Source organism: Lagopus muta, chromosome 20, assembly GCF_023343835.1.
Source record: "Lagopus muta isolate bLagMut1 chromosome 20, bLagMut1 primary, whole genome shotgun sequence".
Lineage (NCBI taxonomy): Eukaryota > Metazoa > Chordata > Aves > Galliformes > Phasianidae > Lagopus > Lagopus muta.
In genome coordinates, this window is record NC_064452.1 from 410,420 (window position 1) to 429,469 (window position 19,050).

Consider the following 19,050-nt stretch of genomic DNA (forward strand, 5'->3'; position numbering starts at 1 on the left):
CAGCTCTCCCTCCACCTGCAAACGTTTTCCTCTCACACATGAGATCAGTGCCCCCCACCCTGAGGAGCACCAACCTCTGCCTCTGTGCCCCTGCTTGGCAGGACCATGCCAAAGCCCCTCAGATCCTTCCAGACTTTTCTTCTTGAATTATATAATACCACCGGAAAAAAAGAAAAGGGAAAAAAAAAAACAGTTTTGTGCCCATTGAACGTCATTTCTGTCCACAAAGAAAATAGGATATCAAGGCTTCTTCCAACTTGCTTTTTCCCCCCTTAGAAAATGAATGTGATTTGTGACAGCTGTTCTGTTCTGTTCATACACAGCATCAACAGTGTACCCCAAGCACTGTAGGCGGATGGCTCTGCCCAGGGCTGCATGCTGCCTGCAGCTGCCCTGCCTGCGTCAGCCCAGAAGTGACAGTGCGCTCTGCTCCACTGCTGCCCAAGGACATCCACACAAGCCCAAGCATTGCCTGCTGTAGCAGCCCAGGAAGGCTGGCAGGATGGCAGTGCAATGGCAGCGTGCTGCCCTCAGTACCCTCTGCAGTCCCATCTGTCTGCAGGTGACCTGGACCCAGCAGCAGCATCGCAGCACGTGTGGGAAGGGCAGGGCAGGGCCATCCCTATCTCAGCCCCGCAGCAGCACTGTCACGAGGGCAAAGCGCAGATTTCAGAGAAGCACAACGCTATGGGACAGGCAGCCACCACCTGCACCAGCCCGGCACAGCGCTGCCCTGTCCTGTTCCACAGCCCAGCAACCCAACCCAGCGAGGAAAACGCAGCCGACACCAACTTCTTTGCATAAGGAGCAAATAAAGCAGCAGCAGCGAGAGCTGGCCGATGATTCATCTGAGACACCAGACGCACTGCCCTACTTTCACCCTCCTTTCACTGCTTTATACATTCCTCCCTTTAAATTACTGACTCCCACCTCCGCTTTCCCGCGCTGCACAGGGCTCTGTGCCTTCAGAACTGCGTGCATTCAGGTACAGCCCTCTTGCAGGGCAGCAAATACAGCGCAGAGCAGAGACAAGCCGTGTCTGTGAGCCCACTGCTGGTCATGTGTGAGAAGAAGGGAAATGCTCCATGTGTGCCATCTCCTCCCAGAGCAGGAGGATTGAGTCATGCTGCACAGTGCTGGACATCAGCCCAAACGCACCCATGGGGGAAGGTTTTTAGTGTTTGTTTGGGCTTTAATGCTTATGTGTTTGCTTGTTTGTTGGTTTAGAGCACTCTGATTGCCGGAAGGACTCAGACCTCCACGCAGCATCCCAGGTGGTGTTTCCCTCTGCCACATTCCTCAGATCCAACAGCAGCTATGGAAAGCAACACTGCATTCCCCCGATACTTCTTTGCACTGACATTTTTAAGCGATCGTTCCATTTCTAAGTGAATTCTGCTTCCCCTCCCCTCACTGCCACATGAAACACTGCGAGAACCAACCCAAACGTGCACAAGACGAAGCAGCTGATTTATGGGCCCATCACAGATGCTTAGCTTTCCAGCAAAACTTTACAGAAAAACAGGGATGAGATTACAGACAGGAGACCAAGAAACATAGCACCAGAAAAGCTCGGAAGATTTTGTTTCAATGAGATGAGCCACATGCACATCCATAAAAATCAACACAGCCTACAACAGAAGCGTCAGAAATGAAGAAGCGTTTCCCAAGGGTGAGAAGGGCGTCCTGTAGCCGGTCAGGATGACGCACGGCAAGTCATCCTCATCCCAGCTGGGTACCATCATCCCTCCTCCACGCACAGCGCCACGCAGAGATTCTGCCCCGCACTCGTTTGGTAAGTGTCACGGGCCCTTCTGTGTGCTTATTTTTTGCCCCAAAAGCCCAAGCACAAACTGTAATTCAAATCTCCGGTGTTCCCTGCACGGCTCCAGCACCGCCTGCCCGCACACGCCGCCCGCCCCGCGGCGGTCCCCGCCTTCGTCCTCCCCGTCCCCCTCCTCCTCCCTCCGCCGGCAGCAGCACAGCGCCACCTGGCGGGCGGTGGAAGCGCAGCGCCTCCGCGGCTCTGCTCGCCCCGAGGCCGCTCCGCAGCGCCGCACACCGACCTCCCACGGCACGCCCAGGAGCTGCGGGAACGCTGCTCGTGTGCAACTGGCACACCGCTCCCACACAAGCAATTTGTCTGTCGCACTTCTTTACTAATTAATTTCATCAGCGGACGGGCCGGTGAGGGGACCACTTCTGGAAGCTTCAGGTGGCAGATCCTGCTGTCCAGAAGATCCACAATCACACGCCCAAACACGGCATGCAGTGTGCTGCCTCACTGCTCACAGCCCAGCTGGAACATATGCACCACTGCAGCCAGAGGGCAACTTCAAATACACATTCACACGTAATTGTCCATTTTCACAGATGGTAATAAAATCAAAGGTATTTTCTCAGATAATCTTCTTCCCAGACCTTGTCCTCGCAGGACCTGAGCACACAGCTACAGCATAACAGCATCCAGCCCTGCAGCTCCCAGCAGGAAACCGCCCTCCCCTTAGCACAGCTCTGATCCATGAGCACAGAAGAGCCTCCGGCACAGCTCACCTCACTCAGCCCCGCTCTGCCAGGTGAGCACCGTGCACTCATCTGTGGGAAGGTGAGCTGTGCACACCCCAACCTGCAGCAGTTGGTGCACAGGGCTTTTCTGTTCCACATAGACACAATTTTGTTGCAATTTTTGCTTCGTAAGGACAAAGAAAGTGGAGAAAACAGAGCCCCGAGGACTGAGGAGAAGCCTCAGACAGAGGGGCCCCATAGGGACAGCCCCAAGCAGCTCACAGCCACATCCCATCCCCGTGTCCTACCTTGCACTGAGCTCAGGCAGAGCTGCAATGAGCTCAGGATGGGGTGGGAGCATCCCTAGGACTTTCTGGTCCCGGCAGCCCCTGCATCTGCCCTGTGCAGATCAATGTGAGCGAGCTTACCTGGCCCAGGGCCACTGTGTGACACACAATGACCTTTTGCCATGATGACTTTCCCACTTATCTATAGAGGTTGCTCTATCTGCAGAATTGCTCTGTGCTGGAATCCCGCTCCCACACACACCAGTCCCTGCCCGCACACCCCAGTCCCACCTGGCAGCACAGCAATGCTGGTGTCGGCCCCCCGGGGCTCCTGTCGGCAGCATCCCTCCATCCCACACTCCCCAGCACCGGCTCCAGCCCAGAGAGCTACCAGCCCCCAGCAAGGCTGCATGCAGCTAGGCAGCACATGGTGGCACCTACCGAGAGCAGCCCACGCGACGGCCCACAGCACAAACACACCTGAACTCTGCAGAGCAGCCCATGGCTCCGCATGTCAGAACCTCAGTGCAACCCTTCTGAGTGCCCCAGCACCTCTAGAGCCTTTGCTGCACGCTTTGCAGCAGCAGAACTGCTGCATAAAGCAAAGCTCTGCACGCACTGCCAACTGCAAAGCCAGAGCACGCCAGGCACAGGGCACGGCCGGACCTGCACTCACCAGAGCTTCCTGGGCATTTTGGAGACTGGACCCAAAGGCAGCAGCTCAGCAGCAGCTCCTGAACAGCACAGAGACACTCGGAGCTCTGTAGCGCGTTTGCTCGCTGACTGCACCTGCGAGTGCGTCCCGACGCCTCCCGGAACAGAATGAGGCCGTGCACACCCTGACCACGATGCCAGGACTGCCAATCTCCCTCCCCCGGCGCTCCCCCTCTGCAGCATCCACTTATTCTCTCCAGTCTCAAGTCCCTCAGACATATTCATGGTTACCATAGGAACTAATGAAAGCCAAATTAAAAAAAGAAAAGGGAGAGACAGATAGAGGGAAAAACTGCTTTGAAGCTCTGGTGCCACCTGTGTGTTTGTGTTCAGCCCGCTGTGTTCTGCATGAGTGGGCCCCAGCTCCGCTCCCACCCCAGGAGCCTGCAGGGACACAGCCACCCCAGGGTCCCTCTGCAGCCGAGAGCTCCAGGCCCCAGCAGCACTCACTCTCCTCCACCAGATTCCTGCAGGTCACATTTGATGTCTGCAGCACATGAGGCCTCTTGAAGCACTTCCTGGCGTGGAGGCAGCAGCTCGTCTTTTTGTTAACAAGTTACACAGTGGAGCAAATTGCCTACGCCTGGCATCCCAGCCAGAAGGTTGCAGCAATAATAAGAGGGCGTTAGCAAACCAAAATGGCTTTTACAAACATCTAATGTGGCTCTGGCTGGGCCCCAATTACAGAAACATTTTGCGAGGCAATCTGCGCACAAAGCAGAAGTGCTAAGAGGTTGTGGAAAGCATCAGCTGCTAATGGATGGAGCAACTGCAAGGACACCCAGCTGTGCGAACACCTCTGGGCCACAAGTGATGTTGTGCAGCCACAGCCCCCTCCTGCACTGTGGGCAGAGCACCCCGGAGCCCTGCAGCCCCCAGCAGCACCCAGCACTATGCTGGGGCCAGCATAGCACTGCTGCAACATGACAGGGACAGATAACAGTGCTTCTGCTCCATGGAAAAGCACATTGCTTGGAGGGGTCACTGCAGGCACTGCTCCCATAGCTGCAGCTCAGCAGAGCTCTGGCTGCCCTTCACGAGTGCTTGAGGTCACCTCCCAGGAAGTAGTTTTCATTTCCCTATCGTGCTCTGAGAAGCTTTGCAGACTTCATGCACTCATGTCTCAGGAAACACATCCCAGCAGCAAAGATGTTTTGCTATCACCAAAATGCATTATGTAGGGAGGGAAAAGAAAAAAAAAAGAAACCCAAAACAGCATCTGCCCCCAGATCAGGCAGACGGTGCAGGGGAGCACAGGGGACGAGCACTCCTGGGCTGTGGGGTCACAGCACTGCCCAGCTGCAGCCCCTTATGTGCACACCACAGTCACCACCCTACAGCCAAGCGTGCAGCCACACGAAGGCACTCAGTGCCCGTGGTGGGCGCAGAAGGCCCAACAATTACACAGAAGGTGTAACAATTCTGCCTCAGAATTGTTACAAAGGCCCTGAGAAAAAATTAAAAGCCAGGGCGCAGCACAGCGTGGTGTAGAAGGCACAGAAAACGCACCGAGATTGCCCCAGAGCTGTAAACTTTGACTTAAACTTCTCATTAGTTCACCAAAAACCTGAGCGGTGAGCTTAGCAACGGCGCTTCTGTTGTGCTGTTTGCAAAGGGCATTTCATGGGCTTGTTCATGCAGCAGGTTACCCAAAGGCTCTCTGTATATTTTTCCGTTAATGAATAATTTGCACAAGTAATGATTATAAAGTGAAACCACATGAGCAGTTACCTGCCCAAGTTCCCTCGAGCCCAAGGGAGGCTCAGCCAGATTTCTGCGCTAACACACCTCAGCGCTAACAGTGCCAGGAGCAGCAGGAGCACCCATGGTGGAAAATCCCCAACCTCGGAAGTGGGACTGGGGAGAGACAGGGGCTGACACGGGGTGTCCCCGGAGCTGGGGTTGGCTTTGTTGGCGAGAGCTCCAAGAGAACTGCGGCCACACGGACACACTCCTGGTGAAGCATGCTGGCATGCCCTCAGCTGTCCAGTGCAGCAGGCTCCATCCCTGCGCTCTGAGCCAACACCATCATCACACACCAAAACACCTCACCCCACCTCACCGCAGATGCGGTACCCAGTGTCTCCCAGGCAGTGCACAACAGGGCAGCCCCATGGAGCAGCACTAGCACCAGATGGAGGCGGCCGGGGATGGGAACGAACCCTCCCCACACAAAGCCAGCCCAGCCCACCAAGCACCTCACAGGACAATGGTTTACAAGAGAAAAGTACTCACTTCATCTTCAGGCTGGCCAGCATCGTCTTGTCAATCCTGTGGAGAGAGCAGAGCAGTGTTACTGTGGGCACAGGGCTGTGCCTATGCCACCACGGATCCCGCTCATGTGCCCATGTTCAGCCTGAGGACCCGAGGTACAAACCCTGCCCACACACAGCCCAGCTCATTCCTGTACTTCCCTCTTAGTTCTTCCATATGGGTTCAGATCTCCCACCACGCTCCCAAATCCACTTACGTGCTTCAAGCTCCCCCTATGCTCCACTCCCCAGCCCCCCCCCACAGTCTGTGTGTGATGAGGACAGAGCTGAGACACCTCTGTGCAGAGCACCAGGACCCACACTGGACCTCACAGCCCTGCAGGAAGCCCGGGACGTGGTAAGGACTCACAGTGCAGCAGGGCCAGATGATGAGGTGCAGCATTCATTGCTTTGGTACTGGTGATAAATGATGGTCCCCACAGAATTATTGTGGTTAAAACCATATAAATATTACCATATAAATATTAATTGATGCAAATCATTATAATGTCTCGAAATGCAAAATGATGTCTTCTGGCAGTAATTGCAAGTATTACGACATCTGCCTCGTGGGTTAGTTCCCTATCTTTAAAACCAACAGTAACAAAAAGCCAAAAAAAGTAATTCCAAAAGCCCTGCTGCGTGCACTGCAACCACGGAGCTGCAGGAGCACAGCTTCCGCCCCGCAGCGCTGCACCTCCCTGTCACCACGAGGCCACAGCAGCAGTGATGCAGGGCCGCGTCCCCATGGTGCCGTGCTGCAGCCCAAGCTGTGCCACCAGCCCACGGGGGCTGCTTCTGCAGAATGAGAAAGAGCACCCCCTGCTCCACAGCTGCACACCAAGTGCGGGGCAGATGCTCCGATGGCACCACGCTCCAGCTGCAGCCCAGCCGGCAGCAAGCACGTGCTGCATGGCACCGCCCAGCGCCCCATCCCTGCGCTGCGCAGCGCTGTGTCTGAGCACAGGAACCCCATGTGGGCACACTGCTCCCACATCCGTGGGAACGGATGCGGCCGGCAGAGATAAAAACAAGTGCTCTCAGCGCAGGGCTGCGAACAGCAGCTGCAGCCCAGGCAGGGCACGGGTGTTCCGGCCAGCTCTGGGGCTGAGTCCCTGCACTGCCACAGGAAGGGCGTGCGGCTGTGAGAAGCGGGCAGCCGGGCTGTGGGGAGCACTGCCTGCGCATCTCACTGTGCAGAAATTGATTCTGATATTAAAAGATAAGAAAAGATGCTGCTGCTCCGTGATCAGCCCACACCCAGCACTCCAGTAGCACGCAGTCATTCAAGGACAGCGCACGACGATTTTCCTGTGCTGCTCACTGGTTAGCTGTTATCTCTTCCCTGCAACTGTCGAAGCAAAGAAGAAGAACTGAGCGAAGCCTGGATTACCCCACGTGCTCTGCAGAGCGGAAGGCAGTGAGCTCCACCTGCACGTGTGCCACCTGACTGCTCAGGGGATGAGCCCAGCACTGCCACAAACGGCAGCTGGAAGGCAAAACCACAATTCCTTCCCACTGCAAAACAGGCCCAAATGTCACAAAACTTATTTACAAATTAGTTAATCAGAGTGCTTCCTTGTAATTTTTATATCAAGGAAAAAAAACATGCAGCAGAACACCTGACTGCAGAAGGCTTTGCAAACCCTCGGTCAGTTTGCTGCCGTCCCACACCGCATCTCAGTTTCTCAGCACTTCCCGGGGGCCCAGGCAGCACAGCAGCCACCAGCACTCCTCCCCAAACCACTGGTGCCTATCAGGAAGCCCAGTGCCGGGAAGCAGCCACATGGGAGGACACCCTGCTGTGTGCCAACAGAGCTGCCAAGCTGTCAGCTCACCCATCCATCAGCTCCCACAGCCTGACCACAAACACAGCAGTGCACTGAAACGGCACAGAACAACTTAGCGAGAAAAAGAGGAGGAAGGGCAGAGGGAGAAAAGTGCTATTTTCATACAGCCTTTCTCTATAGATCAACACAACTCTTAGAAAAGGGACACAGAAATACAGCATTCCACTGAGATTGGCACAAGGGTGGCAGCCACAGAGCTCTGTGCAAGGACAGCGAGTGCAGGGAGGGATCAGGGAGGCATCAAGGGCTCCAAGCCAGGTGGGAGCATCCCGTGTGCTCTCAAGGCTGCTGCGAGCATCACTGCCTGGGCAGTAGCCATGGAGTGAGCAGGGAGCTGACAGCCACAGGGTGCCCCACAGACACTGTGCCACGGGAGCTCTGCACCAGCACAGCAGCAGCGGGAGCAGCGCTCCATCCCCAGCATCCCCGCACTCCCTCAGGCCGTACCATGAGCTCCCAGAGCGGAAAGGAAAGCCGTGAACAAGCAGGCACTGAAGCGAAAGCCACCCACCAGCCATAGCCACCGAAGGAGACGCTGCGCTTCCTCTGGAACATGGTGGCTGCTCGGCGCTGCCGCGGTGCTGTGACTGGGGGACGCAGTGGCTGTGCCGGCAGCATGCTGCACGGGGCTCACAGGGCACTGCTGCTTCCTGCCAGGGTGGGGGACGCCGAGGCCGCCAGGTTGGCTGCCCTACGCCTCGCTCCGAGGCGCATGCACATGCACACACCCACCAGAAAGTCATTTCCTTTTTTTTTTTTGTGACCTCAGGCTTTTCACAGCCTTATGCACAAACATTGCATTACTCCTAACGGCCAGAGCCATGCAGCATCGCAGCAGCGTTTGGCACCACAGAACAGTGGAGTCGCACTGGAGGTAAAACTAGCAGCTCTGTTACAGCTGTGGGCACCCATACACCACAGCAACGCAGCACTGCCATGTCACGGCAGCAGTGACATCACCTGCCCAGCAGCTCCATGGGGCTCACACCCCACTGATGGGAAGTTCGGGAACCCTAAGCATACTTCCAAAAGTCTCAGCACTGCAGAAGCCAGAGCAAAACCGGTGTACCCTATGGGCGACGGGACAGCAGCACATAGCATGCTACACAGAGGCACTCGGATTCTACCTGATAGGGGCAAGGAGGAGGAAATGGAGGACTACAGGGAGAAACCACATCCAGGGCAAAAGCCCAGACTGTAACCCAGCTATTCCAGCTCTCACTTTTCTGCCCTCTGTAATCTCTCCTTGAAGGATAAGATATATGATGAAAATCCTTTGTATTTTAAAGCTCTTAAGGACATTTGTTTAAAAATATAAAATCCAAAGCATGCTGCTGGCTTGGAAGCTGCAGCCCAGGCACCACAAAGCACCTGGAGCACACAGTCCATGGAGCACATTCCTTCCCCAGCCTCCTTTTCCACACACCAAACCTTTGCTGCTGCAGCAGCACAATGCATTCACTTCACTCCATGCTGTCACACTGGCTGACACACACCAGCTGATCCCTGCCCAGAGCTGCTCAACATTTCCACGCCTGAACACAGCAGCCGGAGCTTCCCTGCATGGCTGAGCTCTGCACTGCATCAAAACAAGGTGGCTGCAGCAGCTCCCACACACCCTGCAAACGCCGGCATGGCAGAGGTAGCCATGGGAAGCCTCAATTCACAGCTGGCATCACATCAGAAGCAACTGTGAGAGCAAAGGAAAACAGGAGCTCTCCATGTAGAAATGTGCTTTTACAGTGCTGTAAGCACCGACTACTGCATCTCACTCTGCTACCCCAGTCCCTGTGTGAACTCACCGGTTTGGAGCTGCAGGAGGCATCAGGCAAACAGTGAGGGCTGCAGGAAGCAGAGCAGCAAGCACCCGGCCCCAAAGCCCCGTGAAAAATACAAAGTGAAAGGCAGCATTTGGACCGAGCAAAGCCTAGAGTTGTCCTGACATGGCAACCCAAGCTCTGCAGCTCTGCCTGCTGCCCTGTGCCCATCTGCATCAGTTCAGCTCCACAGGCACCTCTCTGCTGTGTGGGAGCAGGCTCCCAGGCAGCCACGCTCTGCAGCACAGCCAGGAGTTTGTCTGCAAGGACACGCTCCTGCTTTGCTCCTTCCAAGTTAGCTCACGTGGCTGAGCACAAAAAAACAGAGGAAAAAAGCCTCCTCCTTTCAGAGCAGGTGCAACCATATCAGAACTGATCAGCCAGAGCCAGGAAACAAAAGCCTAGGGGAAGATGCCTCCATGGTGCCATCTGCATGACACAAAATTACAGTCTCCCAGGGGATCTCAGCAGAACCAGAAGAGCACATTGCCCAGCTCACCACACAGATCCAACTCACTCTTCTCCAGGCACAGGGCAGAGCATCCAATTGTTAACAAGCAAACAAATACAGCCAAGCCCTGCTGGAGCTGTGGGGCCTGGCGAGTAGGGGGTGCCCAGGTTTTCAGGTGGCTCCATGGTGGCACAGCAAGAGCAGGCAACAAAGAAGTGAGGTGAGAGGGAGGAGAGGCCGCAGTAATAACAGCATGCTGGCTACTGCGTGCCATTAAAGCTTAATGAGTACAAACTACTGGGTTGATCCTGTTTACAAAGGGAAGCACACTGCCAGCCCATGCTGGGGCCGCGGCTGCTGGGCAGCCCTGCTGGGGATGGAGCTGGGGCGGCGGGGCTGCCTGCAGCACCTCCTCTGTGCCCAGCTGCACCGCAGAGCAACGCAGCAGGGTGAGCTGCATGGGAGGCAGCCCAGAGAGGCTCCAGCTGTGCCTGCACCAGCCACCCTCAGAAACATGCATCTGCATAGAGATCCTGGCTCCGAGAGCTCCTTGGGCAGCTGCACGATTCCAGGGCCCTGCACAGCTCCTGGCAGCACAGAGTGCTGGATGCAGTGTCAGTACCTGAGCATGGGGTCTGCACAGCACAAAGGGCCCCCACGGCAGAGCCGGGTTCTGTCCAGGAAGGGCAGTGCAATTCTTCCTTCTGCTGTGTGGGCTGAGGGAGATGGATTGCATCATTAGTGCTTTAATATTGCATGTGGCGCACTGAGGGCATTCATCTTCCTATTATGGTTCTAAGGAAGGTTGCGGGCACCCAGAAATATTAGATTTTGTCCTGGCAGGAAGAACACGCTGCGCATATCAGCAGCCTCAGAGCAAAGGAAAGGAGTCCGAATCACTTCTGACTCAGTACACGGAATATTTTTAACAGCAATGCTGCTGGAGTAAGATGAAGTGAAGAACTCAGTGCCTCAAGCAGCAGCATCCCACAAAGGCTGGGGCTGCAAGCGCAGCTCTCCAAGGCAGCCATCCTCCAGCCGGCAGCACTGCAGTACCAAGCGGTGCCACGGCTCTCACCAGCAGCGAGAAGAGCAGCTGCCTGCCCCAGCAAAGGGCAGCACAGCTCCGACAGCCACACACCCACCAGGCACCTGCCTGGCACAGGGAATTTGAGGGCCTCTGCCAGACGGAGCCACTCTGCTCCTCGGGAGCAGAAGGAACGGAGCTGCACCAGCTGTTTATCTAAAGCCAGCTTGTTAAACTCATTAGAGAAGGCTCATTACATCCGAGGTTTAACTGGGAGGATCAGCCTGAAACATAGAGCAACAATTGCACACACAACCAGACAGAAATGGAGAGCTAATTCCCAGCAAAATGCTCAACTGGCAAGAAAATAGTGAGGAAGTTCAGCACGTACATTACCAGCAGCTTTTGAAGCATTTAAGAGAGGCAGCCTTGCCCCAGGTGCTCCTACCCAAGGATTAGGCAGCAGCGGGAAAACTCCTGCTAGAGGAGGACAAAAGTGGACAAACTGCGAGTCCTGCTGCTTCCCCTGAGGCGGGCAGCAGCACCTGTAGCTCCAGAGCTGCACCCAGGGAGCAGGGAGTGCACAGCCCAATTCCTGCAGCAAGCAGACAGGATGCGACCGCAGCCTGCAAAGAAACTGTGGCAAGACAGAAAAAGAACTGCTTGAACTGCAAAGCAGGGCTGGCACAATGTGGGGGTGGGAGGAAAGCATGGATATTAAACTGGAGAGCATTTGGGCTAAAAGTTAGGAGTTCATAAGCTTTAATACAAACAGCCCCTGGAACTGCTCCCTAAATGGAACCACAAGGAAGAAGCAGTCCGTGCAGCCCTGCACGCCTGCAGCCCTCCTGCACAGCGCACTCAGGGACACTCACACCCACTCCCTCAAGGCCCAGGAGCAGATGGCTGAGACGTGGCTGCCTGCAGCCAGGAGTGCTGCTGTGAGATTGGGTTTAGGCAGCAATCGGCACTAAGACTCAAGGCCAAACTTGTAAATGGCCCCATCCAAACGCTGCAAGCAGGATGCACCAGGTTTGGATACAAGCTTGTCAGGACCTTGCTAGACCTTGCCAAACCTTGCCATCACCTGGATTTTTCCACCATTTTGGGCAGGTTTGCAAGATCTGGGCTAGATCCAAACGAAGAATGAAGAAACAGCCTTCTGGTTGGCACCCAACTTGGAGGCAGATGTTAAGCATAAGCAGGGATTCATCTGCCCCCATGAAATTGGAAAGAGGTCTGAGGAGGATGAGCTGTTTTTAGCTCGTGGAAAAAATGCCTCATGGTAATGTTGCTGCTGAAGCCCCGTTCCTGTTTCCACAGCAGCCGCTAAGGATGCGCAGAGCAGCCTGGCTGCAGGTGGAGGGCAGCAGCAGCAGATGGGCTCCGAGCACCCCGAGACCCACTTCCACACAGCGCTCATGGAGACAGGGGGAGGAGGAAGGATGCCACTTCTCAAAGAGAAGGGCGCTGCTGCTGTGGTTGTCACGAGCTGCCCTTTGGGAGGAACCCGCAGCAAAGGGAGAGGGCAATGTTTGTTGGAAGCAGCACACGCAGGGAGGCCGCCTGCCGTCTGGAAGCACAGCTCTTGTTGAATCCGAATTTAGACTCACTGGCTTGTTTCCAACTCTCGATAAATCGCACCATGGGGACAGATATTATGTCCCTCGTGCTCCTAAAGCAACAAGCAGCCTTAAATAAAATAGTAGTGCCCAGAGTATGTAAAAGATGAGGAAGTAAGGCAGCAGGATCCATCTCTCGCCTGTGCACAAGGATGCCAACAACACACAGCCCTTACAGCCCCACACTGGGCACCACTCGCCCTGCCCGCAGGGGTGAGCAGCAGGAAGGAAGCACCGCGCTGTGCCCATGGGCACGGTGCCTCCACCCTGGCACAGGGAGCGGTGCGGGGTGAGGGTGCCTGGGAACACAGCACGGCAGTCCCTTCCCTCATCCTATTTCTGTCAGACAGAAGCTCTGCAGGCTCGCCGGCAGCAAGGTGCCCTGCAGGCAGGACGGTTCCCCCAGCCCCACCAAGAGCTGCTCAAAGCCCCCACCAGCCACCACAGTTCCCATGAGCAGAGCACCAGGAAGCCCTTCTGAAGTTGCCTCCTTTGAATTTTCAGCATTTAACATAAGCACTGGCAGCCACTACACCCAGAGATCGTCACACAGAGGGCACGCTCCCGCTGAGCAGGGGGTGCCCCCATCCCCAACAAAGAACACCCACATGCCTCCAGTGCTCACTGCGTTATTTAAATGCAAACTGAATTGTGAAGCACTCCAACAATAGCCCTCCCAGCTGCGCCTCACATTCGCATCCAGCCGAGCCCATCCCGGATCAAAACAAGGAGCAACGCAGACCTTAATATTTCCTGTCAGAGGCTTACCGTACAGATTTGCATCCCAGTCTCCACATGCTATTTAAATCCTTCCATGTACTGCGATTGCAGTTCAGATCTGGAAGGACTCGGAGCACCTTACCTTGATTTCCCGGCTGCTCCCTCTATGCACAATTAACACTGCAAGCATCAGCGTCGGATGATCGCAGAGAAACGGATTTCTCCGCCCCGCGGCAGCCCGGGGCGCAGCTGCAGCTATGGCACCGTGGCTGGGGGTGCTCTACTGATAGAGGCACCGGCGCGGGGGGGGGGGGGGGGGGGGAGGGAAGACGGGGGCACCGCCGTGCTCTGCAGCCCCGCAGCCCCCGCAGTGCATGGCATTGCTCGCCGGGGGAAAGAGGAGATGCGGGCAGTGCGAGCAGCTGCTGCTCGTGGGGCTCTGCAGAATCGCCAGGTGACCCCGGCAGCACAGCTGGGGCCGTGCCCACAGACCTCGCTGCAGCTGTCAAAGCTAAAGGACTGTATGGTAAAGAGAGGCAGAAAAAAAGAAAAAGAAAAAAAAAAAAAAAAAGGGAAAAGAGCCCCACCACGCTAGACAATGGAGCAAAAATCTGTGAATTCCACTGTAAAGCACATTTCAGCCTCATGTGAGCCCCTCCATCTGCTATGGCTGAGCTGAAGACAGGCACAGACTGCAGCCAGCCAGGCAAAAAAATTGTTCCCAGGGCCAAACTCTGGATCCGGAGGAATGAAAGGCAAAGTTCCTGTTCCTCCTGATGGGGACAGGTTTGGGGCCACCCCTTGTGGTTTATGGGACTCATCCCAGACTCTTCTGAGAGTACAGATATGCAGTCAGGCACGCTGTCACACACCAGCAATCCCACCGAAATTAAGTGAGTTTTTAAAAAATGGCTGAAATTACAGGTGTGCACCAGTGGGATTGGAGGGCAGAGGTCTCTGAGCTCAGACGTGGAACAAAGAGCTCTGTGTACGCAGAACTGCATCGGGCTCCACCTCCCCACCCTTCTGTAAGCGCTGCTCAGGTGAGACCGAAGAGGACACTGACGTGTCAGTAACAAACACAACACCAGCTCTCCCTGTGGTCGCCCACCCTGCTGCTCAGTTTATCACCATCACCATGCAAAGAAAGAGCTCCTGGATCTCCGGCAGCTTGGGGCCGCGCTCGCTGCCCTCTGGTGCAGAATCTCCCCTCAGTGCCCCCAACGCAGCTCCATGCCATTCCCTCAGGCCCTGCCACATCCCTGGAGAGCAGAGCCCAGCACAGCCCTGCACAGCCCTGCAGATCACTGTGGGTCGCCTCCCAGCCCGCTGGGAAATCAAATCAATCCCATGGAATTAACTCCAGCAGCACTTAACACTAATTATAAATTACGTTACAAGCACTTAAGTTTCACATGAGATATGTGCCTGGACACTGAGATTAATGCACACTTTGATGGCAATTTGCAAAAAACTCATTAAAAAAAATCAATAGCAATCATAGAGCGTTTGACTGTTGTTCCCACAAAGCCTCTCTGGTGGCAGAGGAATCCCCATCTCGGGAAGCAGCTCGTGCTCCAGCCCTTCCTCCTCTTCCTCCCAGTCCTGCTGTGTGCCTGTGGGCAGATCCCACCTGTGGGCAGGCATGCTGCAGGAATCTGGAGGGTCTGATGGCAGGGGAAAGACTTTCAGCACACAACCACCAAGAAAGATGCTGCCCAGCTCTCCTAATGAGCAGAAATGTGGACGCAGTGCTATATGTTCCTGCAGGCCCACCAGGCTTTTATATGAATGGCATTTTACCACCCAACAGCAGTGCGTGTGGCGCCAGAGGCAGGCAGAGCCCTCACACATAAACCACGGTGTGGCTTCAAGACACATTTCCAAGGAGTTCTGAAGGAAAGACTTTAAGCACTGAACAAAATCGCGGTGTCAGAGCATACAATCCCCAGAGGGATCGCCTACAGCTGCACCAGGGCTGGGCAGCCCCCGGATCCCAACACCTTTGCACAGCAAAGCCGGAGTGGCTGCTTGCCGTGGGGCAAAGCAATGCGCAGCGGCGCCGTGTGCCGTTACCTGCTGGGTGAGCCCAGGTCGGCGCGGCTGACGATGCGGTGCTGCTGGGGAGAGTAGAGCCACTGGAAGGCCGTCAGCGTCCTCTCCTCGATGCGGAACCGGCCCTCCCTCACATACCTAAAAATAACAGCGAGAAAGGATTAAATATTTATTAGCGCGGTGCTGTCGAGAGAGGGAGATGCAGGGTACAGGGAGCAGCTGGCCCAGAAATGCTGCTTGAAGTTGCAAGTCAGGCAGTAATAATAGCAGCGTGCTCTATACTGACAGCAGCAAAATTACAAAATCAGTGCCCCACTTGAGCCTCACAGCGTCCCCACAGCCCCAGCCAGGTGCCGCCCCTGGAGCAGCAACCCCTGACATCCACCCAGCATCTCCCCGACATCCCGCTGCAGCTCCTCATGCACAGTAAGGCAAACAAACAGCTGTAGAGCAGTGGGAACATTTCCAGGAGACCGAGGCACAGCATTGCTGCCCAGCACCCCTCAGCACCGTGTCCGCACTGCCTTGCTCACACATGGGTGTGCTGACAGATTAATTGTAAGCTTAATTGTAAGCTTAATGATAACCAAGTTATGAATTGATGTTTATTATTTTGATTAAAGAAGTGCATGCTCTCCATTACGTGAGCAAAATGCCGTGCCTGCCATTGCTCCCACCTTGCAGCACAAAACTCTGCTGCCTGCATCCCAGCTGTGCTTCACACACCCTCCTCTGAACAAGAAATCTCATCAGCAAGTCATAAATTATTTACAGCCTCCGGAGCACCAGTTGGGGATGCACACACACACACATCTGGAATTTCACTTCCTGTGCCCACTAATTGGGACAAACGGAAGTCAAAGGGAAGAGAAGCCTGGAGGCACTGCCTGGGCACACCCAGCTGCAGCTGCTCCTGGCAGAAGTAAGCTAGGAAGGATCCCAGAGAGCCCCGGACAGACCGAGTTGCTGATTCTCCTGGAAGATGGAAGCGAGGGCTCTACAGTCCTAATGATTTCTGACAGCTGCTGCATATGATACTGCTGCAAAAAGCAGCAACACGCAAAGCAGAACGTCTTTTGGGAAGAGAGGAGGGGGTGAAGAGGGATGGCAGAACAGCCAGGCCAAGCAGCCATCACAACATTTTGTGTCTAAGTTTGCAAGAAAAAGTGCAAACTTAGGCTGCCAAGGAGAGGGGAAAAAAAAATCCTCCGATGATTCCCTTCCGCGGCGGCTGTCAGACAGCCCCTATCCCAGCCCCGGCCCCAGCCGCGCTCCCCGGACGTGGGGCAGTCCCTGGGCCGCTCCCAGCACTGCGTCACCCCCCGGAGCCGCTCCGTTCACAGCCTGGCACGGCTACAGCGCCCTGCTCAAAAGTCACACGCCTCGAACGTCACAAACTATACAATTAAAGATGCAAAGACACAGGAAAGCTCGTTCCCAATGTCAGCCTGCCCCAGCGGCTCAGGCTGCTGCCATCGTTCCATCCACGAAAGGAAAAGGCGGGTAGCCACGCTCCACCGCTGCCCCAGTACCTCTGCCCCCCTAACAAGAGCCACAATGCCTCCAAAGCACCCGCGCCCGTCCGCGAGACTTTCCCGGTGCAGTTACAACAGCCGAGCACGCGCGGAAGCAGATCGCCGTCAGTGCCAACGCTTCTCCCGCGCGGGACGAAGGCAGTTCCCCAAACCACAAAGCTCTGGGACGGGGAAGCTCTCCGACCCCCTCCCGCCTCCGCGGCTACACAGATGTCGAAGGCCGCCCAAGCAGCCGCAGCCCGGAGCTGTGCCTCCCGCGCGGGGCCGCGCCGTGCGCCCAGAGCGCCGCAGAACTCGGTGCCGGACTGCCGGGGCTGCACGCACGCGGCAAAGCGCCCGGAGCTCCCCAGGCGCCGGGATTCCCCTCCTGGCACCGGGACAGCCCCACACACACAGCTCAGGACCCCACGCACAGCGACCCCCGAACCGACCCTACGGAACCCCTCCCGGCCGCTCCCGCGGCCACAACACCTGCACCCACCAGCGCACCAGCTCCCAGCGCCGCTCCCCTGCCGCTTTGCCCGAGGCCATGCCGCCGTCGGGCGGCCCCGCCGCGCTCGGAATCCACGCCGCAGGGTGAGGTGAGGCGGGGCGGCCGTGAGGGAGGCGCGGACCCCCCCGCCAGGTGCGCGCGGTCGGCGCGAGGCCGCTCCGGTTACGCAAAGCGTTACGCAACGCCCGCGCGGGACAGCGGCGCGAGCCTGTGCAGCAACGCTTCCGCGGGAGCCGCGGTTTGCAGACCGGACTTCGGGAGACGGCGCTCCGTCCCGGCGCACCGCTGTGCCTGCGGGGCAAGGCGCCGCCCCGCCTCCCGAGCGCCTGAAGCAACGAGCGCCGCGAGCCCTCGGGGTCCGCAGAACTCCCCCGGGGGCTGCGGCCCGAACCTCCGGGAAGGGCTCCGTAGGGTACCGATGTCCATAGGAGCTAACGGCCCGGCGCGCAGGAACGTCAGATGAGAATTACTCTCCTCCAGAACGCCCGTCACCGCTCTTCTGAGCGCTGGTTTTCCTCCCGCGGTCCCTGGAACTGGTGTCGGTGTCGGGCGGGCCGTGGTGCTTAGGGAACAAATGAGGTATCGTTCCGAAGAGGTTCAAACCGCACTCAGAGCGGTTTCTCCAAAGGGATGTCCTGCCCCCAGATCTCCTGTGAGAGCCCCGAAGGGGAGGTTGGTCCCAGCCCTCCCATCCATCCGCGGGTCCCCACGCTGGGGCTGCCCAGAGCTCCGCTCGGCCTTGTAGGAGCAGCTGCTGGCGCAATGGCAGCTCGAGCAGACACCTGGCAGGTGAGATACGGTCAGACCCCGCTGAAAATATTGAGCTGATAATAAATTAACTCTCAAGCTTTCAGCCCTCCACTGCTTTAAGGAGCTTAGTTTCTCGAAGCAGCTAGCAGGCACGCACACACACCGTTCCAATTCAGCTGAAAAGCAGTATGTGAGGCTAAGTTAAACTCGAGTTTTTAAATGAAATACTTACAGAATTCCTCCAGCAATTTACCCGGGGCTGAGGGCCGGCAATGCGGAGAGCCGCCGGGGGGCAGTGCAGGCACAGAGCTGCGGAGCCGCGCCCCGGACAACGCCCGCAGAGCCCCGCATCGCCCGCGGGGAGTGGAGCGCTGCTGCGGGCGGCCCCGGACCGCTGGGATAACGGCCAGAGAGGGCGGGGGGCGGCGAGAGGCAGAGTGCTGCCGCACTCCCGTTAGAAGGCGTCTCGGTGGGCAGATTTGGGTGCACGCCAGCAGATGGTGGCACCAACCGCCGCTGTGCGGGTCACAGAGCGCCCGCAGGAGCAGCAGAGCCAGCATCCGAGTCGGGAGGGGCGCGGGGTGACCGCGGGCGGGCGCTGCTGCACCGGGACCGCACCGGTACGTCCCGGCCGTTGCACCAGCTCGGTACAGGAGGGCGAGCGCATGGGAGAGCCCTTCAGAATTATAAACAGCACGCGTGCATCGCGCATATATCTTGCCTTCTTCCAAACTCGTTGTTCCTCTTCTATTTCTTCATTTGACCCGTATATCGTCCCATCTTAGTTGAACGTGTGGCCTCATCATCAAATTATGGTTTCAGAAGTGTATTTGAATTCTTACTGTTGCTCCCAGTCCTGTCTTGCCCTTAGACCTTCACTTCTTCCAGTCATAAAAGTGAGCATGCTGCACTTAATTTTCTTTGCACTGTTGCCAGCTTCCATAACCACTCATCACATCCCCTCGTTTTTGT

General features: G+C 56.5%; 1 protein-coding gene across 1 annotated transcript in view; it reads right to left on the reverse strand.

Annotated features, from left to right (window-relative positions):
• RAP1GAP2 (RAP1 GTPase activating protein 2) overlaps positions 1 to 17,559 on the reverse strand; it is a 51,196-nt gene extending 33,637 nt beyond the window's left edge. The window contains 3 exon segments of the mRNA XM_048966526.1: positions 5,742 to 5,777; positions 15,322 to 15,438; positions 17,317 to 17,559. Of these exon segments, the coding sequence (XP_048822483.1) occupies positions 5,742 to 5,777; positions 15,322 to 15,438; positions 17,317 to 17,366 (203 nt within the window). The 5' untranslated portion in view covers positions 17,367 to 17,559.
• Between the last annotated feature and the right edge of the window lie 1,491 nt (positions 17,560 to 19,050).